We start from the raw sequence: 14,566 nt of genomic DNA, 5'->3' as shown, positions 1-14,566 counted from the left end.
TAGTTCCACCATTGCTTTGTCTTATTGAACACCTCCAGTAAAACCCGACAATCGTCAGGTCACTTACACACAGGCTACAATCCACAGGTTTGCTTGAATACATTCTTTCTGCGACACGGGGACATTCTGAATTCGTCACCAGGCTAAAACTCTTGTCTACTTAGTCTTAGAGAGACACAACAATAATCTGCTTTGGCTAAATACGGAGGGGTTGTAGCCCCACTCTAAATAATTCCAGTTCGACCCCCCACCCACCCGTCCTCCCCTTCAGCATCACCTGGTTTCCAGAGCTTTCACTGGGCATTCCCCAAATCTGTCCAAGCTTTCGTCTTCATGCAACAAATAATCAGATTTGCAAAACCAATTAGGGCCAAGTTTTCATTTTCTTTCGGGGGGGGGGGAGGTTTAGAACTTCAAGAAAAGTGCAGGTTTGTGGGAAATAGCCCTGTCGCTGTACAGTAGGTATGGCAAGACAAATGGAGCCTCCAGTCTTGGAGGCATTGTACCTGGATGCTCAGAGAAAACAAGCAAGCCTGTATCTGAGCCTCCCAGAAGCATGGTCTCTTCTTGGGTTCTTCAACGTCAGGAGGACTAGAACCTTAAATGCAAGTGGAGTTTTCAAATTTGCCAAATTTCACATGGGGTGTGCATATCAGTCTGCCTGGTGAAGGCAGCTGCATGGCAAATTCCCAGGCCATTGTCTCAACTTTTCCTCTCCTTTTAAACCACTAAAATAAAATAGGAGAAGCAAAACTGGCGCTGAGCTTTGACTAACCCTGGGCACATTAATTTTGTGTGTCTTGGATGCGCTAGACCAGTATTAGCCCCCTTCCCTCCAAATTCTATGTGTTCAACCTGACTGGACACGCAGGTAATGGTGCAGCCCCCTAGCTTGGCAGGTGCAAGGCAAGGGTGTGCCCACTGCCTGCCCCCCACCTTCTGCTGCCTAAGGCTGCCACCTCACTCTGCCCAATGGCAAGAAAGGGCGCGGCAGAAAGAGGGCTTTGGCTGTAGAGCACTGATTTGTTCCTTCCTTCCAGCCGCAGCTCAAATGCGAGGCAAACTGCTCAAACATTCTCCTCTTTTGTAGATCCATTTCCCAGTGGATCACACCTGGAACAACCCATCAGCTGACTGGTGCAGAGAGAGCGCCTTTAAAGGCGCTTGCCGTAACTGTGGATTGGCAGGTACAGCAAGCGCCTCTGAAGTCTGGGTGTGGTTCAAACCTAATGGAGACATGCAAATTGAAAATTGCAATGGAGTGGGCTGGCACTGCCATCGTCAGGTGTGCAGCAGGTGGGAACAGGTTGGGGAACCACATTGTAGCACTGTGGACCATATGAACGTACCAGACCCTGCAATCATTCTCTGAGGCCTCTCTCCCTGTGCCTCCTCAAGAGGTCTGGAGGGTGGCAACACAAGAAGAGGGCCTTTTCTGCAGTGGCTCCCTGTTTGTGGGAGGCTCTCCGCAAGGAGGTTTGCCTGGCACCTTCATTATACACCTTTAGGTGCCAGGTGAAAACATTCATCTTCAACCAGGTCTTTAGCTGATTGACATCCAATGCCCTTTTAAAATGTGTTGGGGAGCGGGGACTACTGGGTTTTTAAAATGAATTTTGTGTTTTTATCTTGTGATTTTATCTTGTGAACCGCCCTGAAACCTGCGGGTTTATAGGGCGGCATACAACCAATAATCAGTGCTCTCCCCCCCCCCCCCACGGGATACTCCGGCGTATGCAGGTACCAGCACTTGTTTTCTTAGAAGAAAAGCACTGGTTAAAAATGTGGCACTTAGTGGAACAACTTCATAGTGAGTACCGGCACCTTTTTTTCTAGAAGAAAAGCACTGCAAATAATAATAATAATAATAATAATATTTTCGGTTCGTGGGCCAGAGGTCCCATCACCTTTGGGCTAGCAAAGCAGACAAGGACCTATGTTCCTGCCAATGGATCACACTCCTGCCTGACTTCTTGGAATAAGACTCCTTGAGCAAGCTGCACTTCCTTCTCAAAGCAGGAGAGGGTCAGGTTCTTGGTTTCACACAATATTTGCAGAACTGGGCAACCTGCCAGATTGGCAGCTGGCTTGGCTTGCTGCCCCTCTCCCACCGACCCCCTGGAAATAGCTTTTCCCCTCTGACATTAGCACCCACCCCACTCCCCCCCCCCTGCACACACCCCAGATTCCCCTGCCAGCTTTCCCAAGCTGAATATTCATTCCCACATTCGCATTACCCCACTAAGACAAAGTCACTGCTCGCTTTGAAAAGAAAACCAAACGTACAATGGAAGGAGGGTGTTGTTGGGAGGAGAGTGGGGGGCGGAGAGAAGAAAATAGCCCCATTTACTTCCAGGAAGAGAGTCAAGGTTCCCTCTGGGGGGTTTTTTGAGGGGAAAGTCTCTGATAATCTATAAAAAGCAAGCTTGTTAAAAAGACTCAGCTAGGAGGATTACAAGAAAGGTTTTTGAATCAGCCGCTGGTTCTGGTAAGGCTGGCGGGGGGGAGGGGGAGGAGAAGAGTTCTCTATCAAAAACCTACTGGATCAGGGAAGCGGGGGGACCACCGTACTAACTTGGCTAGAAAAGGAGAACTGGGTCTGTAGAAATGGAAGCATCCGAAAGGGAACTAAGGCCAGGAAAAAGAAGCCTGAAGGTGTCAGCCAGGATAGCTCAGCTGGTGAGAGCCTGGTGCTGATAATGCCAAGGTTGCAGGTTCGATCCCCTTATGGGACAGATGCATATTCCTGCATTGCAGGGGGTTGGACTAGATGATCCTCAGGCTCCCTTCCAACTCTACGATTCTATGATGTCCAGCATCCTCTTGGAGGAGCATTTCTGGAGGACCAAAAATGTGCCCCACCAGCTACCCACTTCAGAGCCACGTCGCCTGTCCGCTTCCGCCAGGAGGGGAACCATCGGGGCAGCCTCCCCACCTCCCCCCAGGCTCAGTTGCTCTCCACCAGCTTGGCCAAGTCCTGCCGCAGCTCGCTCAGCTCAAAGATCTTCATGTCCATGATTTCCGCCACCTTGGCCACTTCGTGATACATCTTCTCCCGCTCAGAAAGCGTCTCCGACAGAGACTGCTCAGCCAGGCGAAGGCGCCGCTCCAAGTCTGTGTTGCGCCTCTCCAAGTCCTGGCGAGAAAAAGGGGGAGAGGAGAATGACCTCAGGGTCCCTGTGGTCATGAGGGACCCTCCTGCTGGCCTCCCAGGACCATTGCCCCCCAGGGAAGAGCACCTGGGTTGCATACAGACCACCTCTCAGTTAGTTCCCCAGAAATGTTCAATCCATGTTTCTTTTGCGGGGGTCTTGTGTGTGTGCCTGGAGGTGGTTGGAGAATGGATGGCTGAAATGGATTGAGGCTGAATCCTGACAAGACAGAAGTGCTATTTCAGGGTGACAGGGGGCGGGCGGGTGTGGTCCTGAATGGGGTCAGTGTGAAACACCAGGTCCACAGCCTGGGGGTGATTTTGGACCATGGAGGCGCAGCTCAACTCTGTGTCCAGGGCAGCTGTCTACCAGCTCCATCTGGTACGCAGGATGAGACCCTACCTGCCTGCAGACTGTCTCATTAGAGTGGTGCATGCTCTAGTTATCTCCCGCTTGGATTACTGCAATGCGCTCTACATGGGGCTACCTTTGAAGGTGAATCAGAAACTACAACTTATCCAGAATGCGGCAGCTAGACTGGTGGCTGGGAGCGGCCGCCGGGACCACATAATACCAGTCCTGAAAGACCTACATTGGCTCTCAGTACTTTTCCAAGCTAGGGGCGCGGGTGGCGCTGTCATCTAAACCACTGAGCCTAGGGCTTGCCTATCAGAAGGTCGACGGTTCGAATCCCCGCGACGGGGTGAGCTCCCGTTGCTCGGTCCCTGCTCCTGCCAACCTGGCAGTTCGAAAACACGTCAAAGTGCAAGTAGATAGATAGGTCCCGCTCCGGCGGGAAGGTAAATGGCGTTTCTGTGCGCTGCTCTGGTTCAGCAGAAGCAGCTTAGTCATGCTGGCCACATGACCTGGAAGCTGTCTGCGGACAAACGCTGGCTCCCTCGGCCAGTAAAGCGAGATGAGCGCCACAACCCCATAGTCGTCCGCGACTGGACTTAACAATCAGGGGTCCCTTTACCTTTACTTTCCCAAGCACAATTCAAAGTGTTGGTGCTGACCTTCAAAGCCCTAAATAGACTCGGCCCTGTATACCCGAAGGAGCGTCTCCACCCCACATCATCCAGCCCAGACACAGAGGCCCAGCTCCGAGGGTCTTCTGGTGGTTCCCTCCCTGCGAGAAATGAGGTTACAGGGAACCAGGCAGAGGGCCTTTTCGGTGGTGGCACCTGCCCTGTGGAATGCCCTCCCATCAGATGTCAAGGAGGTAAAGAACTATACAAGCTTTAGAAGACATCTGAAGGCAGCCCTGTATAGGGGAGTATTTAATGTTTTGATGTTTCATTATGTTTTTATGTGTCTTGGAAGCCACCCAGAGTGGCTGGGGCAACCCAGTCAGGAAGGTGGGGTACAAATAATAAAACAATTGTTGTTACAGGAATTGGCAGGCCAGCCTAAGTCACTTAGGGGGTGGCAAAGCAATGTTTTTAATCAGGAGCAAATGGGGTTGGGGGAAAGTTGGTGCTTCTACTCAGGGGGATTTGGCTGAGTCACCATTGCACCCTAACCCCCCCTCCTGCCCCCCATTACCTGCACCTTCTGGCGGGTGTCCTCACACTCTTCATCCGTCTCCCAGCTTCCTCCTTTCTGACCCTTTAGCTGCCGTAGTTCCTGGTCGTTTAAAAAAAACACACAAACAGGAATGGAAGAACGTTCTTTTTGGCACTTCCTAGTCTGCAATGCTATGATTCTATGAAACAAAAAAGAGAACTATACCTTTAAAGATCACGGCTCCCCCCACAATCCTGGGAACTGTAGTTTACTGCGAACAAAACACCACCCCAAGCACCATTAGCAAACTACAGTTCCCAGGATTCTCTGGGCAAGGGGAGACACAAGCTTTATATGAGATATGTTTGGAGGCCCTCCCAGTGTCCCTATTTTAGTGGGACAGTCCCAGATTTACAAAAGCTGTCCCAGTTTCTGATTTGATACTGGAACATCCCGCTTTTCCTTAGAACATCCCTCTTTTCAGTGGAGAAATATTGGACTACTATGCAACCCCCAAGCCAAGGAGATAAGTAAGTATACACCTTTAGAAGACATCCAAAGGCAGCCCTGGATAGGGAATTTTTTTTTAACGTTTCATGTTTTCTTGTGCTTTTATATATGTTGGAAGCTGCCTAGAGTGGCTGGTGGAACCTAGTCACATGGGCAGGGTGTTGTTGTTGAATAGGACATCCTTCTTTTCATCGGGGAGATGTTGGAGGATATGTGTCCACAGCCTTGGTCAGACAGCCCTCCCCCCAACCCCATTATTTGTTTTGCAAAACGTGGTTTGGTTGCAGCTTTCAAAACTACAGCGGACACTCGGGTTGCGAACGTTCGCAACCCACAGCGGCGCGTCTGAGCACGTGTGGGTTGCGATTCGGCGCTTCTGCACAATGAGCCAACTCAGAGGCCGATGCCAGGAGCACAGAGGCAATTAATGCACCTGCCCCTCTGGATAGTCACATTTCTGCATGCAATAACCTATTTTCCCATTGTGTGTTATTTTGACATGTCATTTTAGAAATACTTGATGCCAGTGGTTTTTTTCTAGAAAAAGAGGTGCAGGAACTCCCCCCCCCTTTTTTTTGACGGACAACCCCAATTTCTCCCCAATGCCTACTCATAAGTTTGATGTATTGGCATAATAAGAATATACACATCTGTATATTAATGTATGGTAATGTAACAGTGTTTTTTCTTTTCGTTCACATTCTTTTTTCCTCACTCTCTCTTTTTCATAAATGAAATTCTTTGAATAAAATATTATCCTAGTCTCAAATCCCGGGGCTCTGCACATGCTCAGAGGAGCTCTCGCTCCTTCATTTACGTCCACAGGGCTGAACCACAGCACTGCCCGGGGGACACCTCAGACACCTAGCAAATTGCAACAAAGCCCCCCCCCCCATCCTGAGAGGCTGCAGCTTTGCCCACTTCCTCTTTACAGAAATGCTAATTCTTAGAGCTATGAGTCGTGGGGGGGGGGGGCATGGAGAAGAGAACACAGAGCCTCTTCTCACCAGCGCACGAGTTTCTGCCTTGCGCAGCATTCTCGGAAAGGCGGATCTGCGTCTAGAGCAGGCGCCTGCCCTGTAATTAAACCTCTGCTTTAAACTGTTAATTTAATTGGCGCCCCAGCAAGAGCAGAGGTGGAGTGTGGGCTCCTGGCAGCTGCTGGTGTGGAAAGGAGAGCGATGGAGGAGGGAGCAGGGCTGGCAGGGAGAGGAGGGATGGGGGAACTCCAGCTAATCTGTCGTGGGTGGGTGTGAAAGAGAGGGGGGTGTTGGTCTGTTGGGGCAACAGGGGCAGCCCTGTGCCCAGTCAAGAGGAAGTGTGCAAAAGGGTTGTGAGAGACTGTCCTGATGTCTCATCCAACAATAAGACCATGAGACACGGTGGCTCTCATAAGGCATGTCGCCACCCTGGTCTGGCAGAAAGATTCCAGGACAGCTAAGAAGCATTTAAACATTTCTGTGCAATATAGCATAGCATCAAAATTTGTTTATTTTTATGTGCAGAATGTGGGACGATATCTTTTCAAAATGAGAGTAACCAAGATCCGGAATTGGCGTGACGAACTGTTTCAAAAGGACTGGAGCAAATTTATATTTTATATGAAAGAAAATTGTAAACATTTGAAAACGTTTGTAGGCTTGAATTGAAATGTTTCGTAATGTGAAAATAAGGAGCTGATTTACATATAAGGAGGTGAATGTCAAAAGAAGATATAAGGTAAAAAAGTGGCTATAGAAATGCGAAGAGTTTGTAAAAGATGTTTGGAAGTCAGAAAGAGGGAGGGAAGGAGGTCGATGCTTTGTTTGAGCAAGTTATGGATTTATGTAATGAAAATGTAATGAAATATGGAAAAACTCAATAAAAATTATGTTAAAAGAGAGAGAGAGAGTAAGGTACCAAGAACAAATATGAAAGATCTGAATACAGCAAGGCTTCTTTGTGTTGATGAAAATTTATGGGGAAAGCCACGGCAGAAAACCACCATCTGATATCGTAAGCTTTGCCTCTGAGCCACCAGGAGGGCGACAGCGGCCCCTCACCTCGTCCCTGGCTTTCACCAACTGCTCCAGTTCTTCCAGGGCTGGGCTGGACTCCTCCTTGGCCTCCCCTGAGGATTCGTGGCCCCTCTGGGCTTCCAGCTCGGCCACCTGAGGAAGAGGATGAGAGAACGGACAGGTTGAGGGGCAGAAGAGACGAAGGAAGAGACGGCACCCCAGCTCCCCAAGGCCTGGCGCCAGCAGGGCTGGGGAGCCGGATGCCGCACAGCCCGGCTTAGGGGGTGCGGGGCAGGGCTGGGTGCCCCCCCCCCCCGGGGCTCCACCTCTCCTCCATACAGGATTTTGCCAGACCCTCCTGGCACCTTCCCTGACATCTTTTTTAAAAATAATAATTTCTATTCACTTTTCAAAAGTTTAACATACATACTTCAATACATAACAAGTTGGTCTTTTCCAGACTTCCCGGCCCATTTTCTGCGGTGTTTTACTTTCCCCCCACGGCACAAAGCCTTCAGTGTCTTATACCAATAACTCATCAATGCTGTTCTCTCAAATTCCTTCCGTTGCTCATATTTCTAATCCAGCTCGCGAGTTCACCAAACTATACTATTTCCCTAAATAGTCTGAAAAGGACGTCCATTCTTCCAAGAAAGCTGTCATTGTCAGAGTCTCTTACTTTGGCTGTCAACGTTACCAATTCCACGTAGTTCGTCACCTTACTTATTCATTCTTCTTTGGTGGGAAGTTTGCCTCCTTCCATTTTTGTGCAGAGAGAATCCTAGCTGCTGGTGTTACATACATAAAGAACCTAATCATATTTTTTTAAAACTTCTGTCCCTATAATTCCTAAGAAAAAGGCTTCCGGTGGGGTGGGGGGGTGTTTAATCACTTTAAACAGCTTTTTTATCTCATTATACATCATTTCCCGCAAAACCCTCACTTCCTCACAAATGATGGAGAAAAGATCCATCTGCAGTTATGCCTTCCCCAACATCCTTTTTTTGTGCTAGGCAAAAACTTCTTTGACGGACTAGTAGGGTGACTGTCTGTAAGGCATAAGCAGGGTAAGCCCCTTTGGCCCTCGGGGTGTGATTGGACTACAACTCCCATCAGCCATGACCGCTGAGCATGCTGGGAGATGTAGTTCAGCAACATCCAGAAGGTCAGAAGTTCACCAGCCCCACGGTAAATTGTAAAACTTGTCGCTGTTGGGGGTGTTTGGTGGTTCCCCACCTTCTGTAATAATATTTTATTCTTTTTTTGATATAGAAAGTTACATTTGTTACTCAACAATTAAATTCCAATTCCACCAAACTAGTGACTTCCTGCTCACACAACATCAATGTTTATAACTCAAATTACATATATTGCATTTTAAGTTTCCGTCTTATCTAATTTCATCCTCTCTAACATGTTTCTTAATACGTTCTGATGGTTTCTTTTTATACTTCAAACCCCACAGGGGTCTTTGCATGTGGCAACTAACTTTTAGATAGACTAGAAAAAGTTTCCAGTCTTCTTTAAACGGTTCTAAATTTGTATCTTTTATCAGTGCTGTCAATTTTGCCGTCTCTGCATATTCCAATGTTTTCATCTGCCATTCTTCCTTTGAGGGGGTTTCTCTCCTCCTTCCTTTTCTGGGCACAGAGAATCGCTCTCCCTGGAGCTGAGTCTTCCTTTGGGATTTTGCTGTCTAGGATCCCCAGGAGGAAGGATTCTGGCCTCTTGGAAAAATCACTTGAATTTGTTTATTGATTTCATTATAGATCATATCCCAAAAGGTCGTTGCTGCAGGTGAATGGCACACAATTGAGAAGACCCAGAATCGAGAAGATCCATTTATGGGTGCTAAATTCCAGCCTCACTCAAGGTACCGCCATATCCCCAAAGTTTACCAGGCAGAGCGCAGCCATCAATCGCCGTTGATCAATTATAGCCAATTTGTGGGGGGCAACCAAAGCCGTCTTCTGAAAGACAAGGCCTTTTGCCGATCAGGAGAGCGTACGCATTGGAGCAGCAATATTGAGCTAGATGGGGCCGCTGGCCTGGCTCCAAGACAGCTGCCCATGTTCCTGAGACGGAAGCCATGCTTCGATGCGCCCTTTCTCCCAGCACAAAGGAGGCGACCTCGCATGTCCTCCCTCCTCTTCCTCCTCCTCCTCCTCCTGCTGCTGCCCTTCCTCGCAAAGCCAGGCCAGCTGATGCAAAAGCATCCAGCAAGAGGGCCGGATCCTCAGGCCTGTGTCGTTGGAAGCTGTGCCGGCAGCCCTAGGCACTGTTGCAAACCCCCCCCCCCCCAACAACCCATCAGAGAGGTAGCCAGGCACCGCCTCTCTTCTGAATGCCGCTGCCTGCAGAACGGGGTCGGCTGGAGAGAGGGGGAATGTCAATTATTCATCAAGATGGAGGGTTGCATTTTTAGAAGTGCATTCTTCAAGCCTGCAGCTGCTGCTTTGGAAAGGCGGGGGGGGGGGAGTGTGGTGGGACGAGCCTTGGGAAAGGGAGCAAGATCCCAGGGACAAATCTGGAACCTCAGACGTTTGAGGAAAGGAAGATTCTAGCCCTCCTGGCTATGGAGACAAGCTGAAGGAGGCAAGGGCGATCTTGCAGGATCAGAAGAAAAGACCCATGAGGTTCTGTTTGGGGGTTCATGTCCTGTTTGGGGGCTTCCCTGTGGGGCAGTTGGCCGGCCACTGTGAGAACAGGATGCTGGGCTTAGCTGGGCCCCTTTGGCCGGATCCAGCCCCCAGACGCTTCTGACATTCCACATACCCAGTAGGTCGCTGTGTTCTGCATGAAGGTTTCTCTTTCAAGGCCCCAAAATGTTAGACGCAGTAACTCAGAGCAGGGCTTTTAGTGTGGCCTGTTGTTTTTCAAGGGGCATTTGGGCTTTCCCGAATTTGTTTCTCACAAATTTGTTTCCGTTCCATATTACGGTTGTGTTTTTAGCCTTGCAAAAGGCTTCAGGGTTTCGAAACACAACTCCCAAAACCTCCAGCGTGCAAAAAAGAAATAATAAACACAATAAGATCCACTGGATGTTAACTCTCCCCCCACCAAATACTGAAGTGAAATTTAAAAAACACACGTCAGTCGAAGAGTGGCATTACAACCGATGTACTGGAATTGATGGGCTGGAGTCATTCAGGCGACTGAGTCTGCTCAGAGTATGACTAACGCAGGAGAGATCACCTTGATATTTCCTGAAAGCGAAGCCGCCTTGTAGAGAATTGCCTTCAGAATCCACCACTTCCCTCCCCACCAGCAGAGGAATTTCAGCTCCAGTGTCTCCATTTAAGTTGATTTATTTAAAACGCTGACAGCTCACCTTTCCCTGTTCGAGGTGCTTGCGGGTGAAACTGGGATTGTCATATTTCAAAAAGTAAAAACCAGAACACCCCAAAAGTTGTTGAACAAAAACCCCGCACAAGTTTTCGATTGACTTGCCTAAGATCCAGGACAAAGCGCAAACTTTTGGAAATTCCCCTCAGATGTCAATTCCACCTTTGAAATCCCAGTAATGTCTGGGAAAATCCAGGCATATGTTAGCCCTAACAAAATTCAGTTTTTTATGGTTAACATTTCGAAAGAGGGAGAAGGAATGTGTGTGTTTTGTGTGTGTATCAGAGGGGTGGGGAACAAACTCCCTTCCTCCCCCCCAGAAATGAGGAGGGGCTGTAGCTCAGCGGCAGAGGCCATGCTCTCCACAAATAAGGTCCTGAGTTCCGTTCCCATCATCTCCAGGTGGGGCAGGGAAGGCCCCTGTCTAAGAGCGGGCAGAGGTGCTGCCACGAATGCAGAGCGCAGTCTGACAGCACAAGGCTCCTAGTTCAATTAGCCCCTTAACCAGAAGCTTGAGGGCTAGATCCTTGGCTTATTTCAACAAACCGTGCCAAAGTTCTCTGGCAGGACATCTGCTTTGCCTGCAGAAGGGTCGGGGATTAAAACTGCAGCTCTGGCTTTATCAACACCATGCTCTAACCAACGGAGCTATGCATGCGCTGATAATGGCCAAAAAGCGAGGTGGGAGGGTGAGAGAAAGAGACAGAGGGCATGGTGTATTTCCCAGTCCCCGTCCTCCACCCCCGCTGGCAAAAAAGAGTTGTACCAGTCAGGGAGGGGCAGTGACCTCTCCTTTGTCTGCAGAGACTGAAGTGGCCGGGGGGGGGGGGCTTGACAAGAGGTGGCTGCGCTCTCTCTTTCACTCTCCCTCTCCCACTCCCCTCCCCAACCTGACGACCTTGGGCGGGAGCTAATATTAGCAAGCAAGGGGCGTCTTTCGCCACGCCATGCAATGAAGCCAGGGACGTGCACAGCGACCTCTGAGAGAGGAATTACGCGCATGCCTCTCTCTCTCTCCTGCCACATGAAAATACTTCCCCAGAGATGAGTGGCGGATCTGGTGCCGATTCCCCCAAGCTCTGAGTGTCTGGGGCGTATCCTGATTAAACTATCCTCTGCGGGGACCTGTCCCCAAAGCCTCAGCTTCTGCTGGGAAATGGGGGCGGATTCCGCCAGAGATCTATGTGCAGAGCAATCGGGTGAGTTGCTCAAAGAGGGAGCTGCCCAAACTAAAGTCTCCTAAAGGTAAAGGTAAAGGTACCCCTGCCCGTACGGGCCAGTCTTGACAGACTCTGGGGTTGTGCGCCCATCTCACTCAAGAGGCCAGGGGCCAGCGCTGTCCGGAGACACTTCCGGGTCACGTGGCCAGCATGACATCGCTGCTCTGGCGAGCCAGAGCCGCACACGGAAACGCCGTCTACCTTCCCGCTGGTAAGCGGTCCCTATTTATCTACTTGCACCCGGAGGTGCTTTCGAACTGCTAGGTTGGCAGGCGCTGGGACCGAGCAGCGGGAGCGCACCCCGCCGCAGGGATTCGAACTGCCGACCTTTCGATCGGCAAGTCCTAGGCGCTGAGGCTTTTGTTGGTTTCTGCTTCCTTCACTGAGCAGCGAAGTGCTTGTCACAAGACAATGTTTACATTCAACAGTCAAGTGCTGTTGGGTTTTCTCACGGGAAAGGAGACTGGATGTGACGTACACTGGTTTCCTGTTTTTCACTGTTCTTTGCAGTTCAGAGTGTGATTCTCTCCGTGCTTTAGAGGAGAGAGGATGCCTTTCTCTGCTCCGGCAGAGGGAAAATGTTTTTCTGTAAATTACCAGCTTTGAAGTGTAAATAAAGTAATATAGAGCATGTTGGCACGTACTTTTCATCATTCCGCTGTGCACTGGACACTGCTTATCTCCAACATTTGGTTATGGGCCCAGAAAAACGCAGTGTTTTGAGAATGGACTCCAGAAGTCGGGCTCCTGGCAAAGGAACAAAGGAGCAAAGAATTGGAGTGCCGGCAAAGGATCGGAATGCAGAGGGCCGGATCGGACGATATCTCTGCGCGTCAAGATGATTTGATGAGGTATGTGCTACAGCTCTGGGCAGCCTGCCAGCTTCTAATTAATGGCTTTATGGCTGGACTTTGAACTTTTATAGCCGGTTTTGCCGTGGCACAGGCAAAAGGCTAGAGGGATAGATTTTTCCTATGCTGGGGGAAATCGAAAGTAAAGCAGCTGCAGCAGTGTCGCAGCATGAATTTAAGACAGCAGAGAGAACTTTCACTTTTGAACTTGCCTTTGGAATGCGGTTTGAAGCAGCTGCAGATAAGCAAAGCAGTTAAGCAGAAAGGCACAGGTTCACAAAGCAGAGGCTGTTTTTGAATTTGCTTTTGGATTGAAGCAGCTGTAAACAGACACAGCTTGTATGAAGCAGCCTGATTTAAAGCAGCAGAGATGACGCAGAAGGCTAATGCCAAAGTCATGATGGCTAGCTGCAGAAGGCTGGATGAGGCAAGTGGGGAATTTGATGCCAATCAGCCAAATGCTCAACTCACAGTAGCCTGTGATACTGCCATGATTCAGAATGAAGCAGACCGCCAGGGTGATAGCTGCATGGGCAAGGGGGAGTCTTCACAGACGTCATCCCAGAGTGCAGTGGAACCACCAGATGGCGCCAAAGCTTTGAAGGCAGTGAAATGCTACTCGTGTGGACGTCTAGGCCATATGAAGAGGGAATGCAGATATCCCAGGGCCAAGACAGAGCAGCGCAGCGAAAGCTCATCGCGTGGAAAAGGCCGAGGCAAAGGCAAAGGTCCGGTGTCCAGGACAACGCAGCACAAGGCAATGGTCTCACGCTTCACTCCAAAGGTTGCAGAGGTCCAGAAGACGTCTAGATCTTTCTTCGTTGTTGATTCAGCGGCGACCCATCACATGTGCAACGATAAGCGACTGTTCGTGTCTTTTACACCGCAGGAAGGTGCGATTCACCAGGCGGATGACCACACAATTCCCAGTAAAGGCTACGGAACTGTTGTTCTTCACAGTTTGGACTTATCGATACAGGATGTGTTTTATGTGCCAGATGCCAAACATAATCTGCTCAGCGTTGGACAGCTGAATGAGCGGAAAATTGACGTTTCCTTTAAGAACAAAAGGTGCATCATCACAAAGAAAAATGATTATGTATTGCATGCTGAATATGTCGATCGTTTGTATGTTTTGTATTTTGATGATGTTGTGCAGGATGACACTTGTTGCATTGCAGGTTCTAACAAAAGTTTGCATGCAGAATGTATTCATGATTTTCATCGAAAATTTGGTCATTTGCATTTTGAGGCAGTATCTAAAATGCCTGCCTTGGTTGAAGGTATGACTATTAAACCCTGCAGGTACCACATGAAGTGCAAGGCATGCGCAGCAAACAAGGTAAAAATGGCTGCGAAAGGTAAGGTGTCTAGTAGGCAAGCTACAGAACCATACCAGGTTGTTCATGCTGATTTGGTTGGACCACTAGCGCCCTCTTTGGGTGGAAACAGGTACTTCATGGTTCTCATTGATGCATTTTCCAGGTATATTTATGTGTACAATCTCAAGCAGAAATCAGAGGCTTTTCCAAGGTTCAAGGAATTCTGTGCTTGGTTGGGAAATGTGCATGGTAAGAAGGTAAAGACTCTTTTCAGTGATCGCGGGGGAGAATTCACTTCTCAGCAGTTTGAAGCTTTTCTGACTGAGAAAGGAATTCAACACGATTTGTCTAGTCCTCGCTCGCCATGGCAGAATGGACTTGCGGAACGAGCAAATCAGACATTGCTTCAAGGGTTAAAAACCTTGCTGCATGATGCCAATCTTCCAGAGAGTTATTGGGCCGAAGCTCTCTCATGTTTCACTTACAGTTATAATCGCAGGTTATCTTCAGCGATTGGTTGTACCCCCTATGAGAAGATGTTTGGCAAGAAGCCATACATCAAACACATGAAAATTTTTGGTTCTGACATGTGGGTTCACTCACCACAAAACTCCAAGTTAGACAAGCGTGGATTGCATGGTATCTTTCTAGGTTATCAGAAAG

At 49.1% G+C, this 14,566-nt stretch overlaps 1 protein-coding gene across 4 annotated transcripts in view; it reads right to left on the bottom strand.

Moving 5' to 3' along the window:
- Positions 1 to 14,566, bottom strand: part of HOMER3 (homer scaffold protein 3) — a 39,068-nt gene continuing 24,502 nt past the window's right edge. For 2 of the 4 annotated variants that reach the window (XM_083720654.1, XM_083720656.1), the window contains 3 exons: positions 7,211 to 7,318; positions 4,698 to 4,778; positions 1 to 3,136 (listed from right to left, as the gene is read on the bottom strand). In XM_083720654.1, coding sequence (XP_083576780.1) covers positions 2,948 to 3,136; positions 4,698 to 4,778; positions 7,211 to 7,318 — 378 coding nt within the window. In that variant the 3' untranslated portion in view covers positions 1 to 2,947. The remainder of the gene's footprint in view (positions 3,137 to 4,697; positions 4,779 to 7,210; positions 7,319 to 14,566) is intronic. The other 2 variants (XM_083720655.1, XM_083720657.1) reach the window with 1 other exon arrangement.

Source organism: Podarcis gaigeae (genome assembly GCF_964106915.1).
Source record: "Podarcis gaigeae genome assembly, chromosome: 18".
NCBI classification, from domain to species: domain Eukaryota; kingdom Metazoa; phylum Chordata; class Lepidosauria; order Squamata; family Lacertidae; genus Podarcis; species Podarcis gaigeae.
This window is presented reverse-complemented; position numbering and strand designations above follow the sequence as displayed.